This window comes from Misgurnus anguillicaudatus, chromosome 3, assembly GCF_027580225.2.
Source record: "Misgurnus anguillicaudatus chromosome 3, ASM2758022v2, whole genome shotgun sequence".
Taxonomy (NCBI): Eukaryota; Metazoa; Chordata; class Actinopteri; order Cypriniformes; family Cobitidae; genus Misgurnus; species Misgurnus anguillicaudatus.
In genome coordinates, this window is record NC_073339.2 from 2,352,278 (window position 1) to 2,377,928 (window position 25,651).

A 25,651-nucleotide genomic window follows, 5' to 3' on the forward strand; every position below is an offset into this window, starting at 1 on the left:
TTACAACACCACGAAGAAACATCAACCTTCTTGTGTAATGAATGAGATGAATGAAGTGTTGAGTGTCTTCTCTCTCCAGTACAGCAGGAGGCGCTCTGCAGCTCTTTAGTCCGCCGATAAACCCACTAAAGAAAGAAAGAAAGAGCTCGCTTCCATTACACATATGCGCAAGTTATACAGTAGGTGGCAGTAATACTCCCAAGGAGTGAGCAGCTATTAAACGAAAAGAAGAAGAAGAAGAAGAAGGAGCTCGCTTGTTATGTGTTTGTGTATCCTCAGTGTTTTTCTCTTTTGAGTGTAAACAGAGTCTTGTGCCTGTGTTTTTTAGTGTTGATGATAAGATGGATATGATGTGCTGTAAATCAGTAGGAACTGATCAGGGCATAAAGGATGAGGAATCTACTGATCAAACCTCCACAGAGTCTCTGGATTCTGTCTGTAACGCTGGAGAACAGCAGCAGATCATGCAGACCAAACTCAAGATGTGTTCAGTCAAACTCATCGACTGCACGAACCTCATGATGGAGATCAAAACGGAACCCACGGAAATAAAAACTGAACCTCCAGAAATAAAAACGGAACCTACGGAAATAAAAATAGAAACTGCACTAGATGCTCATGATTTTATTCTGTCAGGTATGTCTCCTTGGTTATTTTGTATTTGTACCATTTTTTAATCATAGCTTTTGCGGGTGCACACGTGGGGCCAAATTTTTACGTTACTATTAAACTGATTAGTTGGTGTGTGACATTAAATGCTCACGCACGATCATCGGACACGGCGAACACGCGTCTGCTTCATACTACGCGAACTGCACGTTTATTATGGTGCGTTCACACCAGACGCGACCAAGGCTTCTCGCCGCGATACTTTCACCCTAGTTCGGTTTCCATGGGTTAATGTTTTTTGGGGGGTTAGAGATGGAAGGATTTGGTTGTTGGTATTTGGGTTATAAATATAGTCATTGGGATGCTTTTTGACTAATTTTATGGCCATTGGGCTGTTTTTTATGCGAATATGGCAACCCTGACAGGAAGCAAAATCACAAAAGTACTCTGTAAAGCTCCTATAACACAAGCTGCTTCTGAATACCGGCATCTGATGTTAATTTGTTTTACATATAGATGGTTTCATCAGACGCATGTGCGCTGTTGCGGTAACGCGTCTGGTCAGAACTTTACTTCCGGTTTCTGTTTGTTTAATGGTCTGACTAGTGGCTAAAATTAACTCTGGAACAAATACCTCGTCAAAAATAACACATGTTTTGGTTTCCTAAAGACAATGGGAGATGGCAATCATCACAAATCACCACTAGGTGAAGAGAGGTTTTGCAGCCGGTTTGTAGTTAACATATTATATAGTACACATTTTACACAGCAACATTCGCTCTGTGTTGTTTAATTTCACTGTATTATAAGTGAGTTTGTATTTGTTTAGATGATGCTTGGTTTTTATAAAAACAGTATTGAACCACAAACTAAGCAAACTAAATAACGGGTGGTTATTTTAAGACATTTGACAGGTTAGGGTTGTCTGTCTTATAGAAAAATAATCAACACCCATGGAACATTTACGTTTGTGTCAGCTGACTGAGGCAGTTCATGCCTGCTGACATTAATGTGTGCGAGCTGGTTGTCAGGCGTTTGTGGATGCGGGCATTCTGAGCTGCAAAAGCTATGCTTGATTTTAAAATGTATTACTAAAGATTAACATGAACTAAGATTAATGCTGTAGAAATATTTATTCATTGTTAGTTTGTGATAGCTAATGCATTAACTAATTGTTAACAAATACAACCTTATTGTAAAATGTACCGTGATACAGAATCTCAATTCACCCTTCTTTGTTTAAATTAAAGTGAATTTAATTATTTCATGTTTCTTTCAGATGTGAAGAGTGAATTATGTTTGGATGGAGAAATAACGTCCTCGACTCTTTCCTGCATCACCGGTGGAGAGACATTGAGCTCACAGAGACATTTAGAGAGACAACACACAGAACAGAAACTCTTCACATGCACCAGATCTGAGATCAGCTTTACTACCTTACAAGAGAAGAAACTTCATTCAGAAGAGCACACAGAGAAGAAGAAGAAGTTTCACTGTCAGCACTGTGGGGTTGTTTGTGTTTCTTTATCTAGTCTGATCATTCATATGAGGACACACAGTGGTGAAAAGCCTTTCCACTGCACTGAATGTGGCAAACATTTCAGCAGAAAACAAACTCTTCGTGTTCATAAGAGAATTCACACAGGAGTAAAACCATACAAGTGTCCTCAATGTGAGAAGAGATTTAACCAAAGATCCCATCTGAACAAACATGTGCTTTTACACACCAATGAGAGACCGTATCAGTGCGTTCAATGTGACAAAACCTTTAGGGATTCATGGTCATTAAAATCACACCAGAATATTCACTCTAAAGAGAAACCTTTTCAATGTTCAGACTGTAATAAACGTTTTAGTCATAAAGCTAATCTGGTAGTCCATGAGAGACTTCACACTGGAGAGAAACCTTACCACTGCAGTGTTTGTGGGAAGAGTTTTAATGAAAGTGAAAGTTTAGTGAAACACCTGAGAACTCATACAGGTGAAAGACCTTACAAATGCTCTCATTGTGAGAAGACGTTTACTCAGTCATCTTCCTTAAATGCCCATCAGAGGAGGCTTCATACAAGAGAAAAATCTCATCAGTGAGTGTTTGTGGGCAGCATGAACATTTAATGAATCACCAGAGAACTCATACAGGTGAAAAACCTTACAAATGCTCTCAGTGTAAGAAGAAGTTTGCTTATTCAACTTTCTTTAAAGCCCATCTCAGACGCCCTACAGCAGAGAAACCTTATCACTGCTTGATCTGTGAAAGAGCTTCATTAATCCATTTAAATGTATTGTCCATCAGACAGTTCATACTGGAGGGAAACCTTATGTCGGCTTAATCTGTGGAAAGAGATTCACTTTTTCTAGAAGTCTTCAGCATCATCAGAAACATACTGAAGAACAAACTACACTCAAATCATCATTGGGGCAGTTTCCCAGATAGGGATTAGACTAGTTCTTAACTAAAATAATGTAAGAGCTGTCCAAACTGAAAACAACCTGCACTGACATATCATAAAATACAACAGTGCTCTTTCTTTTGCCTCAAAATGCATACAAGTAATGTTTTAAGTAAGGCATGTTTGTTAAAACTAGTTATATTTCCTAATTAAACTAACGCCTAGTCCTGTTTTAAGATAATCCCTGTCTGGGAAACCACCCCATTGTGTCTTAAAGTCTTTACACACAAGTTGTGTTTCTGGTTTCATGTGTTAAAGTAGTGATCAATCTAAAGTTTTTTTTAGTGCTGTAACAGATTTTGAATTTTGTCGAGTTTTTCCAGTATAAAAGTAAATCAGGTTTAAATGTCAGGAGTTCACACTTGGTACTTTTCTCCTGGTGTTAATACTTTTGCTGTGTTGAAAATTTGTATTGTACTCATTAAATTGAATAAAATGTACATATTGTTGAAAAAAAATTCAAGTTTTCACTATCAAGTTGCTTTAGAAATATTTGATACAGAAATAAAGGACAAAATATGTTTGCAGTTACGTACTGATGGACTCATTATAGTTGTACTTCTGTCCTAAGACGTAGGCCATGTGTCGGTTTTTATATATACTTCTGCGTCGTCAGACTCGTCCGTGTCGACATGCAAACACACGTGCAGACAGCTGGTATGCATCAATGCATGTAACGACAGTAGCAGCTCAACCGCCAAAGAACAGTCCTTCCAGAAAATCGCAGAGTTTTTTTGTGATTGTTGCGGGCAAAAATCCTCGATTTTGCGGCACGTTTTCTTAAAAAATTTGATGGACTAAGCGGGATATTTATGCAATGGAATTCCGGGAATTTGCCAAAATTGCGAAACTTGCAAAAGCTGCAATGATGTTCACGTCACATAATCACGTCACTTCATAACGTTCCCATGGCAATAGAGGACACGGCTGCGCTTTTGGGAAGTAAATGCAAAATTTTTCAACTTTCTGCTAATATATGTGATTTTTTGCTACAAAAATGCTGAGATTATGAAATCATGCAAGCCCGCAAATTTTGCGCGCGGAAATGTGTAATTAATGCGGCGAAAGTGCGTCATATTTGGAAAAAATGCAGCCCCGCATAAATATGCGGACTTTGGCTGATTATGCAATATATCGCACGATCGCACAATCACGTTTTTCTGGAGGGACCGAAAGAAGAAGCAGATTAGCCAGAAAACCAAAGAAGCAACTTGTTTTGTATATTTTGAGAAGACCATTAGTGATGGAAGTAATTAGCCAGCAACTTTTGTTGCAGTTTTAGTTAAAGGTATTGCGGAGGATTTTCTATTTCTGGGTGGATCATCAAGACTATTGGTCCTCCTAGTTGTCAATCAAGAGTATTGTGCAATTGCATTTTTTTAAAAAGTGGAGAAGGCGGTTCTTTTCTAAAATTTGAGAAAATCCTCCGCTATACCTTTAAATCACTCCTCAACTTGGCCCATCTTTGTCCTCAACGTCACAAAAGGAAATACCTATGAAGCAGTTTTTAGCAAGGTTTTTATTAACATACTGAGAATGTTGTGAAACAGTAAATGTCCACTGTCTGTGTTATAATAACACCACCTAAATCGGCTTTTAGTCAGACGAAGTTAATCTGACAATCATTGAGAACGCAACTAAGATTATTCAATAAGATTATTCCATAAAGCATCTCCAGCCTAATGTTTGTCTCTTCATCTCTGTATCTTCCTCATGGTTTATTTGAAGTATTAGTCGCCATGAAACGGAAGTAGCGATCGCCTTATTTTCCCCTTGGTGACGTATATCCGAATGGAACTTTGAAGTTGGGTCGTGTTGCTAATTGCTGCGATCTTCTCCCGGACCCCGCCCACCTGCCATACCATATCACCGGAAGTGAAGAGAGATCGTTTTGAGGAGGGGAGGAGATTTGCATTTTTGATTAAAGATTATGAGCTCACACAATTTTTTTTAAAATAATGAAGCTCACAGATAAGTCATTTGTTAATACCACAATATTAAATATATATATATATAGTTTTTCATTTCAATTTCATTGCGACTTTAACTCTCACAACAGAGTTGATATGCGAGGACAGATTTAGTGATGGAGAGAGAGAGATCTAATGAATCTGGACTCTCAAATAGATAAAGTCCACGAAGGCTTAGCACTAAAAGCATAAGTTTGGTCTCATTTGAAAGCTGACACTTTGAAGTGTATTGTAGTCACAATTAACTGATGTAATAATGAAAACAGTTCCAAACGTATATGTTTTAATGTTTTCTCATTGTTTTAAACAACTGCTTTATGAGGGGTGTAATCTCTTACACAAGCTATTAAGAAGGACTCTTTCCCTTATGGGAATCCCAAAGCCTCGATCGAAGAGTCGATTCTTTTTGGAGTCGATTCCCAGCCTTGGTTAAATGGCTTCTCTCTCCAGTCCAGCAGGAGGCGCTCTGCAGCTCTTTACTCCGCCGATAAACCCACTAAAGAAAGAAAGAAGCGCGGTGTGATGTGTTTGTGTATCTTCGGTGGTTTTGTCTCTTGAGTGTTTTATTGAGTGTAAACAGAGTCTTGTCTCTGTGTATTTTAGTGTTGATGATGAGATGGATGTGATGTGCTGTAAATCAGAAACTGATCAGGACTTAAAGGATGAGGAATCTACTGATCAAACCTCCACAGAGTCTCTGGATTCTGTCTGTAACGCTGGAGAACAGCAGCAGATCCTGCAGACCAAACTCAACATGTCTTCAGACAAACACATCGACTGCAGGAATTTCACGATGAAGATCAAAACTGAACCTACAGAAATTAAAACCGAACCCACAGCTGCTGAATATGAATACAATCATGATGGTCATGATTTTATTCTGACAGGTATGTTTCCTAACTCATTGTAGTATTTTTAAAGTTCATGTAAGTATCTGTTTTATAAACAGGGTTTTTGAATCACAAGCTCACTGCCAAAAGGCAAGAAAAGCAGTAAAATCTAAGGAGATTTATAGTTTTTGTGTGTCACCATATAATGCAGTAGTGCTGTGTGTTATCTTATGAACTACTTTGGGTTATTTTATACATTTTAAGGAGATTAGGTTAGAAATTGTTCATGATTTGTCAGGGAATGGTACATTTGTCTGCTTCTTTAATTCAATGTTTTGTTGTTCACTGGTGATGTCCACCATATGTGGCTTCATCATAACATCATCAGCTGGACCAATATATTTTCTTATAGTTTTATCAGCCCTCTTTCAGCTGAAAGGATAAAATCATGGATATTATAAAGCTACTACCCTGAAATGCCACTGAATAGTAGGAGTGACCCGTTTTTTCTTTAATCACTTTTCCTATAAAATATAAACCAAAAATGATTAACTCTTTAGCTTTGCAACTTTACAAAATTTTAATTTGCAATGACCCAGCTATAATAACAGGACTGTCAGCTGTCTTTTGTCTCTGTTTTATATATTTTAAAAAGATACAAAATCTCATTTCATCCTACTGTGTGTAAATAAAAGTGAAAAGAGAATTTAATTGTTTCATGTTTCTCTCAGATGTGAAGAGTGAATTATGTTTGGATGGAGAAATAACGTCCTCGATTCTTTCCTGCATCACCGGTGGAGAGACATTGAGCTCACAAAGACAGAAACTCTTAACCGGCACCAGATCTAAGGTCAGCTTTACTACCATACAGAAGAAGAAACGTCATTCAGAAGAGCACAGAAAGGAGAAGAAGAAGAAGAGGAAATTTGATTGTGAGCAATGTGGGAAGGATTTTGGCTTCTTAACTCAGCTAAAAGTTCACATGAAGACACACAGTGAAGTAAAGTCTTTCCACTGCACTGAATGTGGCAAATATCTCAGCAGCAAACAAAGTCTTATTAATCATCAGAGAATTCACACAGGAGAAAAACCATACGAGTGTCCTCAGTGTGAGAAGAGATTCAGATATAAACCCACTCTGAAAAAACATTTGTTTATACACATCAATGAGAGACTGTATCAGTGCGACAAATGTGAACAAACCTTTAAGGATTCAGATTTATTAAAATCACACCAGAAAGTTCACTCTAAAGATACCCGCTATAAATGTTCACACTGCGATAAATGTTTCAGTTTTAAATATCAGCTTACAATCCATCAGAGAGTTCATACTGAAGAGAAACCTCATCACTGTGATGTTTGTAAGAAGAGGTTTAGGCATCATGACAATTTAGTGAATCACCAGAGAATTCATACTGATGAAAGACCTTACAAATGCTCTCAGTGTGAAAAGATGTTTGTATGTGCGGGTTACTTAAAAATCCATGAAAGAAATCACACTGGAAAGAAAGCTCATGACTGCAATGTTTGTGGGATGAGTTTCAGTCAAATTGTCGGTTTAGTGACGCACCAGAGAACTCATACAGGTGAAAAACCTTACAAATGCTCTCAGTGTGGGAAGAGGTTTCCAAGATCAGGTCACTTAAAATCCCATGAGAGAGTTCATAAAAAAGAGAAACCTTACGTCTGCTCGATCTGTGGAGAGAGATTTCCTTATTCTGGAAGTCTTCAGCATCATCAGATGAAGAAACATCCTGCCACAAACTACATCGAAAGAGAAATCATTGTAGTGTCTTAAAGTCTTTACACACTGACTGTGTTAAATTGGTGTTAATGTTCGATGCTATTGCACACTAGAAAAAAAACTATTTATTAGTACATTGATCTTGGTTATTTGCGTCGCAATAAAGCAAATGTTTTTTTTTTCAAGAACTTTGCTGAATTTTTCCTCTTTTGCCCAATGAATTAACAGGTCGGTCGTTGAGATCTGAGCATTTTGTCAGGTTTACGGAGGCGCTGCTTTAACTCAAAAGGGTGTGATTTTGGTGCTAAACTGTATTGAAACATGCCATTGAATTATCAGTTGTTTATTGTTTTTAAAGCAGCTGTAGGCCTACATGAAATTGAAATATAGAAAACTATTGTTATTGAATTAGTATTTTTTAGGAAAAACAAATACAAGGAAATTTAATGGGTACCTTCAACTGTGTGCATACAATCATTTATCACAATACTTCCATAATATTTGTTTCTCTTATTATGAAGGTCAGGTTACAATCAGCTGTGTGCTTACAATCATTTATAAAGTTGTTATCTTTTGTTTTCATCAAAAATAAATAATACAGATTTGGAACTACATTAGGATGAGTAAATGATGACAGAATTTTCATTTTAAAGTTAACTATTCCTTTAAAGGGGTCATATTATGAGATATTTTTAAGATGTAAATTAAGTCTTTGGAATCCCCAAAGTGTATATGTGAGCTTTAAGCTAAAATCCCACAGATAATTTATTATATAATGTTAAAATTGACACTTTGTTATTGTGTTTCTTAAAATGCAAATGAGCTAATAAAATGCAAATACTGATCACCATGATGGTGGTTAATTGAAACTCAATTATGCTGTCAATTATCTTCTCTCTTTCTGTCTGAACTAAATGGCTGTGCCGTGGTTGGATAGTGCCGATTGAGGGGCGGTATTATTGTAATTAGACTCTCTACCTGTCACAAAACAGGTGAAATCTGATTGAACCTATTGTTTCACAAGCTTGCAGGGAATTGTTTACCAAAACAAAGTTAATGCGTTGATCTTTTTCACATTTTCTAGGTTGATAGAAGCACTAGGGACCCAATTTTAGCTTTTAAACATGAAGTCCAGTTTTCATGCTATTAACCATCTGCATCTGTCCCAGTTAAATCTATAATTTAACTACTGATATTATGTGATGATACCACTCTTTTGTCTGCAAGATGAAACCCAAATTCCATTAGCTCTAGTCTAGAATATATTCAGCATTTCTATGAAGCCTTGGGCTTAGTCTTATCAAAATATGAATTGATGTAAATTAAAAATTAAAGTAATTATTTAGGAATTTGTATTATTCAAACTAGAGATCATGTTTCATATTTAGTTTTTTTTATAACAAAAATTTATTAGAAAGATGTCCCATGAATTTTATTTCACTAAAAATACAAATAAAAACTTTGTATGTGGCACCAGAGACCCCTAGTTAAAGAGCAAAATCTTGTTGGCAAAAGCAGAAGGTCTGTCAAGGTTCTCATACAGTATGCTGCTCTTTCTTTGAATGTTGACACTGCCATTCTAAAATAAAACATGATAAAATGCTCCTGGACCTTGTTTGGAAAAATAAAACACATTTTCTTAAAAATAATGTCCTTATAAATACATTCAAAAAGGGGGGATTAAACCTTCTTGATTTTACCACTTTAAACTATTTTTTTTTTAATTGGATAAGAACATACCACAGACAAATACATTTGGAGTTGTTTTAGTAAATGTCCTTGCTTTTCCAAGTTTATAACAGTAGTAAAAAGGCATCATGAAACAACTTCAACCTCCCAAAAAATGCATCTATATTTCACAGGCTTAATCCATAGATGTTAATAAAGGTATTTTGTGGGTAAGCGATGCGATTTTGTAAGTAAAATAATCATATTTTAAACTTTATTAACTGTAATAAATCGCTGTGAAAAGGGCCTATAGTAATGAATGCTTACTATGCTAAAACGGTCTTGTGAATGTATAGGAGTTCAAGATGGCATTGTTAGTGAAAGCTAGTTATTTTTGTATGTAAAGTGATTAAGGTTAAACAATTAACACACAGCTCTCAGTTTAGGTGTGTTTTGACTTCACATGAGAAAAACAGCAGACAGGTGACAAAGTGATGTTAAATAAAATTAAAAATTATTTTTATTTAGCATTGCCTGACTATAGGTTCAATAGGTAAGGGATAATCAAAGGCTTGCCGTGCATTAAAGGATTTTAAATGGCAAAGAACCACCCGGTGAGAAGCAGAAACTTATCAGAATACTTTCTAATGATAACACTGAAATGTGTTTTCTGAGGAGCTCTTAAGTTGTAACATTGCTATTTAGAAAATAAGGTCTAATGCCAAATATATTCTTAAAGAGATGTAGAACATCAAGGAAACAGATTTAAGTTTATTTAATAAAAAGCTGCCAATTTCTTTAAGATTTAAAAAAGAAACTGATAATACAGTTTACTTCAGTGGTATACATATCAAAGTACATTAACATCTCTCTAAATATGCACTGGCATTGATGATCGATCACGAAACAATTATCATTTGGGTTTATTTGTTTTGTGGTTGGCAGCATTTGGAGGTCTGTTTAGTGTTACACACACTGATGATACCTTTGATTGCCACACCCCCAAGTAATCAAGTACTCATTTTTCAGAAAAATTACAAACATTCACATCCCTAATAACAAGTGAAGATGTCTAAGTTTGTCAGCATTTACAAAGCAGAGAATGTCACAAAAGGATCAACACCTAAAACAGCATAATGTTATTCCAACTTGACACCTATTATAAAAAACAACCATCCACAAATTAACTTTGAAAAACTGCTTTCTTCATCAGTGCACATGTGTTCTTACATAAACACCCATAAGCACTGAGAAATAGTTAACTTAAAGGTGCTCTAAGCGAATTCACACGTTTTAGACCATAAAACATTTTTTGTTACATACAGGAAACATCTCCTCACTATCTGCTTGCTGCCTGTTCGCTGATCAAAGTGTAAAAAAAATGCGATCTCTGTAGACAGCCCAGGCTCCACAAACTGCAATAAAAACACAGTGGCCAAACCTAGCACCACGAAACAAAACAAAGTGTTCCAGCCAATAACCAACAAGAATGATTTGGGGGTGGTGGTTGGGCACGTTCATGAAAGCACGGTAGGGAGGGGGAGGAGTTAGCTACGCTCTGTTTGTTTGGAAACAGTTCAAACATCAACAAAAAGTGAAATCTCACAGATTTGCTTAGAGCGCCTTTAACAAATGTCATCAGTTAAGAGCTCAACTAAAGCAAACACTGATCACCATAATAGTGGTTTGTTGAAATGTAAATATTTTTCAATATTAATGGAGAATGCAAACGTGATATTGATTAGATATAATGAACATTGACAAATGAATCATATTGAATATTGATTTAATGGTTTCTGTCCAATTTCAGCAGAAATTACTGGATGTAAACAAACACCTACACTAATCCACATGAAACATTAATGTGATGTTGACCTCTAAAGCACTCCGGGTTTGACTTTCACAAATTGAGATGCTATGATGATTTCAGAGTAATTTGTTCTCAGTATGTTTTATGAATGGGCTTTTCTCTGATGGGCTTTTACGTGACATGACTGAGTAAATGTCTTATCACACTAAGAGCATTTTACCTATACGAGTTCTCTGGTGTGACATTAAATTGTCATATCGACTGAAACTCTTCAAACAAACACTACAGTGATTAGGGCTGGGTATCGATTCAGATGTTCCAGATCGATTCGATTTCGATTCACAAGCTATCAAATCGATTCGATTTTGATTCTCGACTCGATTTTTATACTCGATTCTCGATTCAACTCAATAAATATATATTATATAGAATTTTATATTATATTATCATATATTAGAATATAGACTGAATGAATATATGACAGGCTCGCCTCTCGCTCCTTGGTAACATTGTGCAAGGCAAAAAAGGGTGACATCTAGTGGAAAAGATTAGATTAACGTTAATCTTACGTTCAATGTTTGCGGAAACAAAATGGGAAAAAAATTGATTTGTGGCCTTTGAGAATCGATTTTGAATCAACCACAGAAAAAAAACAATTAATCGAAAAATAAATTTTTTTGCCCAGCCCTAACAGTGAACTCTCTCATGGATTTTTAAGTGTTTTGACTGAGCAAACGTCTTTTTACACTGAGAGCATTTGTAAGGGCTTTTACCTGTATGAATTCTCTGGTGTGAAACTAAATGTCTTACCACAAACATTACAGTGATAACTTTTTTTCCACTGCGAATTCTCTAATAAACACTGAAACAAGATGGGTCAGAGAAGCTCTGTCCACAGTGAGAGCAGAAGTAAGGTCTCTCTCCAGTGTGAACTCTCTCATGGAGTTTTAATTGGTCTGCTTGAGTAAACGTCTTCTCACACTGAGAGCATTTGTAAGGTTTATCATCTGTATGAGTTCTCTGGTGTGACACTATAGTCCCGAGGCGATCAAATCTCTTCCCACAAACATTACAGTGAAGTTTTGCTCCAGTCCAGTGTGATTCTCTTATGAATACGTAAGCGAGATGAATCGGAGAAGCTCCAATCACACTAAGAGCAGACGTAAGATTTCTCTCCAGTGTGAACTTTCTCATGGGTCCTCAGGCCATCTGATCGAGCAAACGTCTTCTCGCACTGGAAGCATTTGTAAGGTTTTTCACCTGTATGAATTCTCATGTGTGTCACTAAAGTGCTGCGGTGATTAAAACTCTTCCCACAAACATTACAGTGACAAAGTTTTGCTCCAGTGTGAACTCTCTTATGAACACTGAAACGAGATGGATCAGAGAAGCTCTTTCCACATTGAGAGCAGACGTAAGGTCTCTCTCCAGTGTGAACTCTCTCGTGGACTTTTAATTGGCCTGCTTGAGTAAACGTCTTCTCACACTGAGAGCATTTGTAAGGTTTTTCACCTGTATGAATTCTCTGGTGCTTAACTAAAGTGCTGCGACAGTTATAACTCTTCCCACAAACACTACAGTGATATGGTTTTTCTCCAGTATGAATTCTCTTATGAATACTTAAATGAGATGAATCAGAGAACCTCCAACCACATTGAGAGCAGACGTAAGGTTTCTCTCCAGTGTGAATTCTCTCATGGGTCCTCAGGACATCTGATCGAGCAAACGTCTTCTCGCACTGAAAGCATTTGTAAGGTCTTTCACCTGTATGAGTTCTCTGGTGTGACACTAAATTGCTCCAAGAATTAAACCTCTTCCCACAAACAATACAGTGATGAGGTTTTTCTCCAGTGTGAACTCTCTTATGACCATCAAGAGCGTTTTTGGTGCTTAAATATTTGCCACACTCACTGCAGTAGAACGATTTTTCATTATTGTGTGTCTTCATGTGAAGCTTTTTCTCTTGTAAGGTGGTAAAGTAAATCTTACATTTTCTGCATGTGAATAGTTTCGGATCTGTGTGTTCTCTCTCTAAGTGGCTCTGTGAGCTCAATGTCTCTACACCGGGGATGCAGAAAAGGTTCAAAGACGTTATTTCTTCATCCAAACATAATTCACTCTTCACATCTGAAAGAAAAACAACAGCATTTAATATCTTGACAGTTGACAGTCCAATTATAGCTTTATGTGACAACTATATGTGAGAGTTTGTTAATTGGTGTCAACAGTAGATATGCAAAGATTTGCTTAGTAGGACTTGGTGTTACAGTCCCAATAGTCAGCACTGCTTAATAGGACATCCATGTTTTAAGAGTGACGACGGGAGCAGTCAGAATGATGCTGCGACACATCATCACTTGTGCACCTCAGCTTCATTGGGTGTTTCGGATTTGTATCACAAGACACCCTCAGCCAAGGGAGGCCCACCACAGGCTGATCAAACCTGTGTCGCATTGTTACAAAAAGTATTTGTCAGCCCATACTGTGTTCCTCCCCAATGTTGACCAGTTCTTAAATCATAATCACTGCTGTGATGGATCGCAGTTGACCACCAGTGCTGTGGGTCGGGACTTTAAAATGACAAAATCTAATGATGTTATATATCTCCATAGCCCCATGTTATTAATGAGCCCAAAGATTTAATCACGAATTATAATAACTGTAATCATATCAAATTAAACATATCAACATTAACTTATATTACATAACTGAATAAGAAAACATACCTGAATTAATAAAATAATCATCATCATCATCATCAGTGTGATCTTCATCTTCTGTAGGTTCTGTTTTCACCTCCATCTTGAGTTTGGTCTGCAGGATCTGCTGCTGTTCTCCAGCGTTACAGACAGAATCCAGAGACTCTGTGGAGGTTTGATCAGTAGATTCCTCATCCTGTAAGTCCTGATCAGTTCCTGATTTACAGCACATCACATCCATCTTATCATCAACACTAAAATACACAGAGACAAGACTCTGTTTACACTCAATAAAACATTTAAGAGAGAAAAACACTGAGGATACACAAACACATCACAGGCGAGCTCTTTCTTTCTTTCTTTAGTGGGTTCGGCGGACTAAAGAGTTGTAGAGCGCCTCCTGCTGTACTGGAGAGAAAAGACGCTCAACACTTCGTATTATACATTTTTTTGTATTTGTATGCTCTTTTTATGTATATTTAAAGTCTTAAAGTTTATTTAATAATACAATTATCTATTTCTAGCCAATTTAAAGGAGCGGCTTATAATAATTAATTATATTAATTATTAATATTTTAAACCTTCTCCACCATCCCAATTAAGGGAAACAAACATATTTGAATCAAATTAATGTCTTGGGTGTCTGGCCAACACGCGTCCAGCAAATGTTTAGTCAGAAACTTGGCACACTTGCCCCCTTGGCTAGGAAGAAAAGTACGCTGAAAAAATAGTTTTGCATCCTCATCCTTTAAGAGGGGTCCTGAAAGGGCTTATGAGTATTTTTTTAAGGCTGATGGTAAGACATAAATCTTTCAGGTGTCTCCAGAGATGACGTAAGTGACAGTTTTAAAAAAGCTCAAAATTCTACACAGATAATTAATTATGAAGCATGAGGTGTGTGATCAATTGTCACTTTCAGTAGGCCTGAGCAAAAGTGTGCCATTTGGGTGTGTCATTTCCAACATATTATTTGCAAATGAGTGGATGAATTCACAATTGGATGTTGAGGTGGAAGTTTGTTGTAAAGAGTTTGATAACTCAATTAATGTGCTGTCAAGTATTTGTTCATATTCTCATCTGCACGAAATCAAAAATGGCAGTGCTAGTGGTTGGGTAGTGCAGATTGAGAGGTGGTATTATTATCACAAACACTAAGGCGAAATCTGAATGACCTATCGATTATAAATATTTGCATTAAGACATTTACCCATTATACAAAGTTACTGGGTTGAATACATGCATGAGTAAATTCACATTTTCTAGGTTGCTCATAAAAGCACTGGGAACCACAAGAGATCTTATACTGCACTTAAACATGGAAAAGTCTGATTTTCACGCTAGTGACCCCTTTACAGAGCAGGTAGCGATCACTTCGATAGCCTGCGTGCTTGTTGGGTGAGGGTCTGCAGATATATTTATAAAATATAAGTAAATATTATGTGTCTGATCTTGCTCAGTCGTTACACTATTTATGATCTATTTATAATTTAAACTATTTATTTATTTATTAATGTTATTTGCAAAAAATGCGATGACCTGCTGTAACATTGTTGTAATGTTAGCAGCTGTTCGTATTTGTGATGGTGGGGCCTATTTGGGAGGAAAATCCAGGCCCGTTTTTACTCACAGTCCATCGCTTACAATGTTCACAAAGACCTGTTGGATGCTTTTATATAATGTGATGTGTGCTATTTAATTTACTTTATACTACGTGCCTGTTGAATGCTTTATTCTGATTGGTTGTTCCATGGGTGTTGATTATTATTTTTCTGTTAACCGCACAACTAACCGTTTAAATGTCTTAAAAATAGGCACCGGAGTGGTAAGCATGGTATAAGCAGAATGATTGTCTCCGATCCTTTTAATTATTTAAAAATAATGCAGTCTGCCTCGAGTCATTCCGCATTACCACCTTGGGTGTTCATTATTTTCTTATAATTCAACAGCCCATCGTCAATTGTTCCTCTGTATGTTTAATCTGGTCATAATATTTCTTAATCCTATCTCAACTCTTCACAGTGTCCCCCGTTAAATTATAAAATTCCAATAATGTTAACAACTTGGCATTCATTAATAGTTATGTTACAATGTCCTATACTTTATGACTTGATCAAATGATGCCTTTATCTTTATTTTCTTTCTGTAGCACTATTTTATCCACAACCCATTTCTCATTATGCAAATCTCAGATCGCTATAGATAGAATAGATCTTTACCTTTGTTTTAAAATCATCATCGTGACAGCCTTTAACTAGGACATCATGAAGAAACATCAATCTTCTTGTGTAATAAATGAGAGATGAATGAAGTGTTGAGCGTCTTCTCTCTCCAGTACAGCAGGAGGCGCTCTGCAGCTCTTTAGTCCGCATATAAACCCACTAAAGAAAGAGCTCGCGTGTGATGTGTTTGTGTATCCTCAGTGTTTTTCTTTCTTGAGTGTTTTATTGAGTGTAAACAGAGTTTTGTATCTGTGTATTTTAGTGTTTATGATGGATGTGATGTGCTGTAAATCAGTAGGAACTGATCTGTCCATGTTGGATATTGATGATTTTATCACAGAAATCTCTCAGCTGAAGAAAGAGGTGGCGTTACTGGAGACAAAGCTGAGGTTAAGAGGAGATGAAGGACTGAAGAGAGAGGTTTGTACAGCTTAAACATCCTTTACCTGAATCAGACAACATCAAATCATTTCTAATCTTACTCTGTGTGTGTTTGTTGTGAATCTTCCACACAGGACTCCGAGCTCAGTCTGACTTTACTCTGTTATACTGAGTCAAAGCACACAGACGCTCAGGACACTACAGTGTGTGACAGTAATCAGGACTTACAGGATGATGAATCTACTGATCAAACCTCCACAGAGTCTCTGGATTCTGTCTGTAACGCTGGAGAACAGCAGCAGATCCTGCAGACCAAACTCAAGATGTGTTCAGTCAAACTCACCGACTGCAGGAACCTCATGATGAAGATCAAAACAAAACCTAAAACAAATGAACATGAAGGCGATCATCATGGTCATGATTTTATTTCGTCAGGTATGTATCATCCGTAATTTATTTTGTATTAAGTAAGTTTTTGTTTTATCCGATTAGTCGATTAACTTGCATTTGAGTAGCTGTGTTATAAAAAAAAAGGTTAGTCATAAACTTAAAGACCCAGTAAAATGCAAATTTGAAGCATCCTATCACTGTTTATAATTCCTGGACAACCGTCTTAAATGCATGCAAGGTCAAAAAACACTAATTTTTTTTTAAATATAAATTTAAAACTACCCCATATCTCAGAGATCCCCAAATGATTCTTGTGAAGCCGTTCAACGACACAGTCTGCCAAAACCCCACCATTCAGTAGCCTACTTTGCTCTGATTGGTCAACAGACAGAGTCTCTGCACAGACCAACAATAGTGCAACATGTATTGTCCAAGGGCTAACATGATTTACTGAGATCAATACACATCATTAATCCGACGACAGAAACATTTTTACACTAATTTAAGCATTTCATGTAAGCTAACCGGGTCATAGCAAAACCCTAAGTGCAACATGCGTTAGCTGCTTGCTACGTGACTCCCTGACAGAATATTAAGAGTTTAAACACTGACATTAATAGACATCATTCATCATCAGTCCAAGCAATAAAAACAACGACAGACACTTACATTTTACACTCATTTAAGCATGTATGTAAGCTAACTGGCCATAGCAAAAATGTAAACACTAAGTTAGTGCACATGCTTTAGCCGCTTGCTAACGTGACTCCCCGACAGTATATTCAGATTTTAAACACTGACATCAATACACATCATTCATCATTAGTCCAAGTTATAAAAACGATGACAGACATTACAATTTTTACACTTATTTAAGCAAGTATGCAGCTAACCGGGCCATAGTCAAAATGCAAACACAAGTGCACATGTGTTAGCCGCTTGCTAACATGACTCCCTGAGAGTATATTAAGAGTTTCAGGGCTCCAGACTGCCCCTAAATGGTGGCATTTTGCCACCAAATTTTGAGAGTGTGCCTCTGAATTTTACATCCATTCGTACATGTGCGACCAGTAAATTTGACTTTTTTTTGTGATGTTACACTAAATTTTAAACAGCACATTGTACTTTCTGCATCTATCATCAAAGTATTTATTAGTAATACAGTGTATTACTTAGTAGAAATTTGAATATATGGTTAGCATGTTGATTTACGGTGTGTGCCCCTAAATTTTCTGGTTGCCCCCCTAAAATTTTCAGTTGGGGGCCACTGTGCTCCTAGTGAAAAAAGTTAGTCTGGAGTCCTGAGTTTAAACACCAACATCAATACATCATTCATTATTAGTCCAAGTTATAAAAACGACAACAGACATTAACATTTTACACTCATTTAAGCAAGTGTAACTTAAGCTAATCGGGACACAGTTTAACTGCAACATGCGTTGCTAGCGCAGCTTACTGATAAGACATTACAGTAAACTAGACATTTTAGAACACTCGGGGGGAATATAAACACAATGTAATAATCATACTTAAAGATTGTGGTTAGGAGACGCATGTTGTTCCAAATAAAGTGGGTACTGAACCATCTTTCATTGCCAAACGTTTAGTAATCCCTCCGTGAAAAAGTCATTTTAATTCTTTACAGCCAAACGTCTAGTAAATCCCTCCGTGATAAAGTAATTTTAACCACTGATTCTTTATATCTTCATCCTTTGGTAGTGAAAACAACACAAACTGAAAACACAGTGTGATATGAGGTTTACACACTAACTAACTAAAGTGTCTGTGGGCAGGTCATAGTTTTCGTTTTTTCCGGGCAAGGCTGTAGGCGGAGATTATTATGCAAAGTGTTGGTATTACATGGAAGACAGGCAGGAGATTCAATCCATATGACGACTCGTTTCAGCGATTCAGAGTCGACTTCCTACTTTAGAATTCAATAACTTTATTAATTATGCACTTTTTGGTTCAACTACTTTGTTTACATTGATGGACACCTACATGACACTCTGCAATACAGGCAATTTTGGATTTTGGATCTGTGTGCCTCTTTAAGCAAAAGACCAAAACATTTTGAGGAATAAAATCTTTAAGGAGATTATGATATGTTTTTGAGCAACAGGCATGTAAAGACACACAAAAAGTTATTCACCATATACACAACAAGCAACACTTTACAATAAGGTTGTATTAAACATTAGTAGATGCATTACCTAACATGAAAAACAATGAACAATATATTTTAATAGCATGTATTAATTTTTTTTTATGTTGATTAATTAGTTCACTGTGTATTAATTAATGTTAACAGCTACAACGCTTGGTTGGATTAACTAAATATAAATGAAACAAGATTAATAAATGCTGTTGAAGTATTCATTCATTGTTAGTTAGTGATAGCTAATGCATTAATTAATTGTTAATAAATACAACCTTAATGTAAATGTTTTGTATTTTATCACTAGTTTGCCTTTATTCTAATAAAATATGAACCCAGGACTGACAGCTGTCTTCTGTCTCTGTGTAAATATAGAAAAAGATACAGAATCTCAATTCATCATTCTCTGTGTATCATGTTTCTTTCAGATGTGAGGAGTGAATTATGTTTGGATGGAGAAATAACATCTTCGACTCTTTCCTGCATCACCGGTGAAGAGACATTGAGCTCACGGAGACATTTAGACAGACATGAGAGAAAACGCACAAAACAGAAACTCTTCACCTGCACCAAATGTAAGATGAGCTTTACTACCTTACAAGAAAAGAGACGTCATTATTCAAAAGTGCACAAAGAGAAGAAGAAGCAGTTTCACTGTCAGCAGTGTAGGAAGGTTTTTGTCTTCTTATCTCAGCTAAAACGTCACATGAGGACCCACAATGGTGAAAAGCCTTTCCACTGCACTGAATGTGGCAATTACTTCACCACCAAACGAGGTCTTGATGGTCATAAGAGAATTCACACAGGAGAAAAACCACACAAGTGTCCTCACTGTGAGATGAGATTCTCACAAAATGCCTGTTTGAAGAAACATGTGTTTATACACACAAATGAGAGACCATATCAGTGCAGCAAATGTGACAAAGCCTTTAGGGATTCAGGTTGTCTAAAGTCACACCAAAAAACACACACTGAAGAGAAACGCTTTCGCTGTTCACACTGTGATAAACGTTTCAGTCTAAAATGTAATCTGAGAGTCCATGAAAGAATTCACACCGGAGAGAAACCTTACTTCTGCTCGATCTGTGACAAGAGCTTCACTACTCTAAGTGCTATTATTGTTCATCAGAGAATTCACACTGGAGAGAAACCTCATTACTGTAATCTTTGTGGGAAGAGTTTCACACGACATGACAATTTTGTGAAACACACGAGAATTCATACAGGAGAAAACCCTTACAAATGTTCTCAGTGTGAGATGACGTTTACTGAGTTAGGTCACTTAATAACCCATGAGAGACATCACACTGGAGAAAAACCTTACTATTGCTCAATCTGTAGAAAGAGCTTCCCTGATCCATCTCATGTGAAAGTTCATCAGAAAGTTCCTACTGGAGAAAAACTTCATCACTGTAATGTTTGTAGAAAGAGTTTCAATCGACATGACAGTTTGGTGAATCACCAGAGAACTCATACAGGTGAAAAACCTTACAAATGCTCTCATTGTGAGAAGACGTTTGCTCTTTTAAAGTCCTTAAAAGTTCATGAGAGAATTCACACCGGAGAGAAACCTTACGTCTGCTCGATCTGTGGAAAGAGCTTCTCAAGTCCATCTAATTTCAGACTTCATAAGAGAGTTCACACTGGAGAGAAACCTCATCAGTGTAGTGTTTGTGGGAAGAGTTTTAGTCAACCTCAACATTTAGTGTCACATCAGAGAATTCATACAGGTGAAAAACCTTACAAATGCTCTCAGTGTGAGAAGACGTTTGTGCGATCAAATGACCTGAGAACCCATCTAAGAGTTCACACAGGTGAAAAACCTTACAAATGCTCTCAGTGTAATAAGACATTTGCTTATTCATCATCCTTAAAATCCCATGAAATACTCCACACAGGAGAGAAACCTCATCAGTGTAGTGTTTGTAGGAAGAGTTTTAGTCAACCTCAAAGTTTAGCGTCACACCAGAGAATTCATACAGGTAAAAAACCTTACAAATGCTCTCAGTGTGAGAAGAGGTTTGCGCGATCAAATGATCTGAGAATCCATCTAAGAGTTCACACAGGAGAGAAACCTTACCAGTGCTCGATCTGTGGACAGAAATTCACTTATTCTGGAAGTTTTCGTGCCCATCAGAAGAAACATACCGAAGAACAAACTACACTGAAAACATAGTGAATCTATACACGCCAGTCAAACCTACAGTGCTTTAGAGAAGTGGTTCTCAAACTGGGGCTGTGAGATTGTACCATGGGGGCCCGAGTTTTATGAAATGTTAAAAATACATGAATGTATCATAAATTCTGTATAATAAAAAAATCAGAAAAGTAAGGCAATACGTTGTATCATTTAATAGGTTTTGTTTAATTACAATATTAAGTTTTAGAATTTTTTTAGTTCATACATTTTCCTTGGGGGGGGGCTAGTAATTTCTGATGATAAATCCAATGTCCTTAAGTCCATTTTATAGTCTTGTGTAAGTATGCCGTAGATTATCTGTAGTCTCTTTTTTTATCCGTGGCCAATCACATGCCTGTTATTTAAACATGCAGTTTGCATATTTGAGGTATTTGAGTGCATGCAAAAAATGCAGCAAAATACATTACACAACAAGACAACAACTCTAAGAACTGCGGGGTATTTTCAAGGGCCCATGGCATGAACATGTTAGCATTGCCACTTTGTAGGTGTGAGCAAAAATTAGCTCATTGAAATTTGGATGTCATAAGGAGTTCTTAATATAATAATACCGCCCCTTAATCTGCACTATCCAACTACAGCACTGCCATTTATTTTGGAAGGAGGGTGATTAGTTGAATCAAGTGTTTTCAATTAGGAAACATTTAAAACTTTTGGGGAAGCACTGCTCTTTACTATCAGGTAATATCTCATACATATTGGAAACAGTTAATTGTATTCTTATTTACCATTTCATGCATTTATAATGTAACCATTTCAATTGTAACTTTAGGTCAGTACTTTTGTTAAACTTTTTTGTTGACATAAATGATGACATCATGTAGTGCAGACCTTGGGGGTCCTTGACGCATCAGAACTTTTATCTTTTTATCCATCTTAGTTTCAAACGCGGAAGTTAAAGATGTGACATATTTTCTTTTTTTGTGTAAAACATCTGTTTTAATAGCCAGCAGGTAGAAAACAGTGTTGTGGGAGGTAGCATAAAACACGCGAGTCCACAAGGGCGCAGCGGAGTCGTATTTTGGGACAGACTCAGGTGCCATGCCAGAAATAGGAAGAGAGTGGGGGGGGGGGGGGATAGGGGATCCACTGAATTGTGGAAAAATTGAATAAGTGGGCTAAAATCAGTCACACCTCGACTTTCTTCCAAATATTGCACATTTTATTCATAATAACATAAATACAAGCGTATAGTTTCTGCACATTTTTGTTGAATTTCTGAATGGCTAATAAAAAAAATACAACGATTATGTGCTCACCAAGGTGAGTTGGTTTAGTCTTGACTGCTGGTCATGAGTGACCATGTTGGGGGATGGGAAATCTGTTTATTACAGAGTTAAATAAACATAGAGATGGACAGGAAATGGTCAGAACCATCAGGTGCCCAATTTAGAAGGAAAAGAAGTAGAGGAGAAATGAGCAAAAGATGTTCCCTCTGTATGCCCAGATAGCAAGCAACCAATAAAATGATGTTAAACATTTTAATTTGTCAATGTCAATCCCATTAAATCAATATCAGGTTTGCACCCTCCATTAAGATTGAAAAATATAGACATTTCAACAAACCAACATTATGGTGATCAGTGTTTGCTTTAGTTAAGCCCTTTACGCTTTCACTTTCACCAAGTTAAATCTTTCATTGTTTTTCCGTGTTTGTATGTGTTTAGTTCATGCTGTTTGTTGTATTTAACGTTAGGTGTTATTTAAGCGAATAACATTTATTAATTAACTTATAAAGCCCACATTTAACATTACAGTAAAAAACCGTGTTGGTTTGAAAATTTATAGTTATTTACATATTCAATCTTCCCTCAAAGCTCAGACAGTCCACTCAGAGACATTGTCAATCACAAATGTCAATCAAGCATGCCCCGTTTATATAGCATCAAATTACTAGTTAAAATTAAACGTCTTACAAAAATGAACACCTGCACATATATCAGTGTGATAGCAACTAACTTAAAGGACCAAAAACATCTTTTGAAAAAATTTCATTGGAACTGTAATTACTTTTTTAATTTGGTTTGTTTGTTTGTATGTATATGGAGAGAGCAGGGTTTATGACTTGTACTGCATCCAGCCACCAGTGGGCAATCAAAAGCCAGCAGCTTTACTTTTCAGGACATATGAGGCACACCAGTATACAATATATTCATACTCTAGCAATGCTCTCCCACATACTGAAACCCGGGAACAATTGCAGTTTTGTTTCTCTTTTTCTGAAAACTGAGAAGCCTTTTAAATGGCAAAGGACCATCTGACACTAAACAGACATTCATCAAAATACTTCCTATTGATAACATTGAAATGTGTTTTCTGAAGAGCCCTTAATCTGTTACATTGAAAACCAGGTATACTGTAAAATATAATATTTAAGGGATCTAGAACATCTAGGAAATTAACTTTTTTTTCCCAAAATAGCAGTCATAAACACTATAACTCAACTCAAAAGATTTTTAAAAGGCATGATAAATATAGTTTACCCCAGTGGTAAACATACCAAAATACATCAACATCTCTCTGAATATGCAAACATTAGACATAGTGTGCATTCTTTTAAAATGCTGACATGAGTCACATGACAGCTTGCATGTCTGAATGTAATTATTTCTTTAAAACACATATGAAAGATATTGATTGTTGATGTGTACTGGCATTTCTAACAAAACACACTGAACTAATATTGCACCATCCACTGCATGGGTACCCAGATCACAAGCAATAACCTCTAATCAATGTAAAAAGCTATTGATTCGCAAAATGTGTTGCATTGAATCAATATAACTTTCGCACACTCCATTAATATATTTAAAAATATTGAAATTTCAACAAACCACCATTATGGTGATCAGTGCTTGCTTTAGTTGGGCTCTTCACTCTTGGGTTTTAACATTTAGTTTTCGTTGGCTGTTGTAACAGTGTTTTAAAATGCATTTGTTGTTGCAAAGAAAGCCAAGATCTTACGGGATCAGTCAATTTAATGTGTATAAATAGTGTTTTGTGTTAATGATGTGTAAATGTTGTGTGATGCTACAGTGTTAGATGGCAGCAGTTTTATGGCTGTAATATTCTTATGAATGATAAAATTCAGTGTATGGAACTCAACAATGGTGCGACAGTCAGAAGTAAGCTTCATGCTGCAATGCATGCTGGGTAACAAAATAGTACTAAACTCGTCCATTACTCCCAGCTTTGTTGAGGTCTGTATCACAAGTAATGATGTCAGCATTTGCAAAGCAGAAGATTTATAATGTCACAAAAGAATTAACACCAAAAACAGCATAATGTAATTCCAATTTAACACCCGTTATAAAAACAACCACCAACAAATTAACGTTAAAAAATTGCCCTTTTTGATCAGTGCACATGTGTTCTTATATAAACAAACACAAGCACTGAAAAAGAATAAACTAGGCAAATGTCAAAAGCCCAGATAAAGCAAATACTGATCACCATAATTGTTCTTTCTTTTTTTTCCCAATACTTTCAACATTAATGTAGTGTGCAAATGTGACATTGATTCATACAATGAATTTTTTTTTAAAAAATTTTTAACATTGATTCAATGTTTTCTCCCGATTTCAGCAGAAATCACTGGCTCAGGGCTGGAGTGGGACTCATTTTCAGCCCTGGAGTTTCATGCCTTAGACCGACCCACTTTAGTTCACAAATGACTATATTAAAATAATATTGTTAAATCCTCAGTAGTGTACATAACTTTGCAATAGTGCACTGTTCTCTGCAGCCGTTCAATTGATTGTATTTTTTACAAAATATAATTTCCAATTCAGTGCAAGTACGGTAGCCTAAAGCAATTATTTTACCCATAATCATGCAGCCCTACCATAAGGTGTTCAAAAATTATTCAAGTAAACCTATGTAAAACTACTGAAAGGAACAATATTTTTAATTTTGAAAAAATGGTGGATCTTGAGATTTAAAAAGTTTGGAAACCCTTTATATAGAATATACAAGCAAGATTTATTTAGTATACAAGGGAAACAGATAGAAAAATAAAAATCCCTATCTTAATTTTTTAGTACTTGATCATGTATATTTCCAAATTATGTAAGGTAGGCCTACCTTGTGTCAAAAAAAGAACAAATAACGGACTTTTAACATTTTGTTTTACTTGAGCCATATGAAACTTACTTTTTTCCAATAATCTGTTTTGCATCAAATAGAATTTTGTTACTCTTGCAATAGACTGTGAATGACTCATAGACGATTCTTTGTTACATCTATGACTTAGATTTTTAAAACAATTTGCAGATAATTTTCCTTTTAGAGTTCAACTCGTGTCAAGTCGAGTTCAAGTTTATTTTTTAAATCTAGACAAACGGCAAGCACGCTTAAATATAGACACGTCTGATACAAAACACATGCTCACAGCTCGAGGGCTTTGAAAAGAAGAAGAAAGCAGTTTGTCCTGCGTTTTCCATTCGTTTTAGATGTTAATAGACCCTATGCAAGAATTCTTCCAGTAAGTGGTCAGGACTCAGGACACAATCAACTTGAGAATA

General features: G+C 36.3%; 4 protein-coding genes across 7 annotated transcripts in view; 3 read left to right on the top strand and 1 right to left on the bottom strand.

Annotated features, from left to right (window-relative positions):
* LOC141349198 (uncharacterized) overlaps positions 1-5,868 on the top strand; it is a 38,425-nt gene extending 32,557 nt beyond the window's left edge. Inside the window, exons 1-2 of one of the 2 annotated variants that reach the window (XM_073866453.1) lie at positions 188-636; positions 1,889-5,868. In XM_073866453.1, the coding sequence (XP_073722554.1) occupies positions 342-636; positions 1,889-2,697 (1,104 nt within the window). In that variant the 5' untranslated portion in view covers positions 188-341 and the 3' untranslated portion in view covers positions 2,698-5,868. Of the gene's footprint in view, positions 1-187; positions 637-1,888 lie in introns of those variants that run through there. The other variant, XM_073866454.1, reaches the window with a different exon arrangement.
* On the top strand, positions 5,646-8,477 carry LOC141348991 (uncharacterized). Its single transcript, XM_055206530.2, has 2 exons — positions 5,646-5,916; positions 6,591-8,477. Exons 1-2 carry the CDS (start codon positions 5,646-5,648, stop codon positions 7,655-7,657), a joined length of 1,338 nt encoding a protein of 445 aa, XP_055062505.2. The 3' UTR covers positions 7,658-8,477.
* Positions 8,478-10,082: 1,605 nt separating this feature from the next.
* LOC129445362 (uncharacterized) lies at positions 10,083-14,167 on the bottom strand. Its single transcript, XM_055206573.2, has 2 exons — positions 13,808-14,167; positions 10,083-13,208 (listed from the first exon to the last, which is right to left on the bottom strand). The coding sequence occupies exons 1-2, from the start codon at positions 14,019-14,021 to the stop codon at positions 12,232-12,234; spliced, it is 1,191 nt and encodes a 396-aa protein (XP_055062548.2). The 5' UTR covers positions 14,022-14,167; the 3' UTR covers positions 10,083-12,231.
* Positions 14,168-16,213: 2,046 nt separating this feature from the next.
* On the top strand, positions 16,214-21,260 carry LOC129445306 (uncharacterized). Of its 3 annotated transcripts, none has more exons than XM_073866398.1 (4): positions 16,214-16,419; positions 16,515-16,815; positions 19,357-20,742; positions 20,995-21,260. In XM_073866398.1, the coding sequence occupies exons 1-4, from the start codon at positions 16,267-16,269 to the stop codon at positions 21,102-21,104; spliced, it is 1,950 nt and encodes a 649-aa protein (XP_073722499.1). In that variant the 5' UTR covers positions 16,214-16,266; the 3' UTR covers positions 21,105-21,260. The 3 variants fall into 3 exon arrangements, with proteins under 3 accessions (XP_073722499.1, XP_073722498.1, XP_073722497.1); XM_073866397.1 differs by having other exon boundaries at positions 16,215-16,419; positions 19,357-20,658; positions 20,743-21,260; XM_073866396.1 differs by having other exon boundaries at positions 16,216-16,419; positions 19,357-21,260.
* Positions 21,261-25,651: the final 4,391 nt, after the last annotated feature.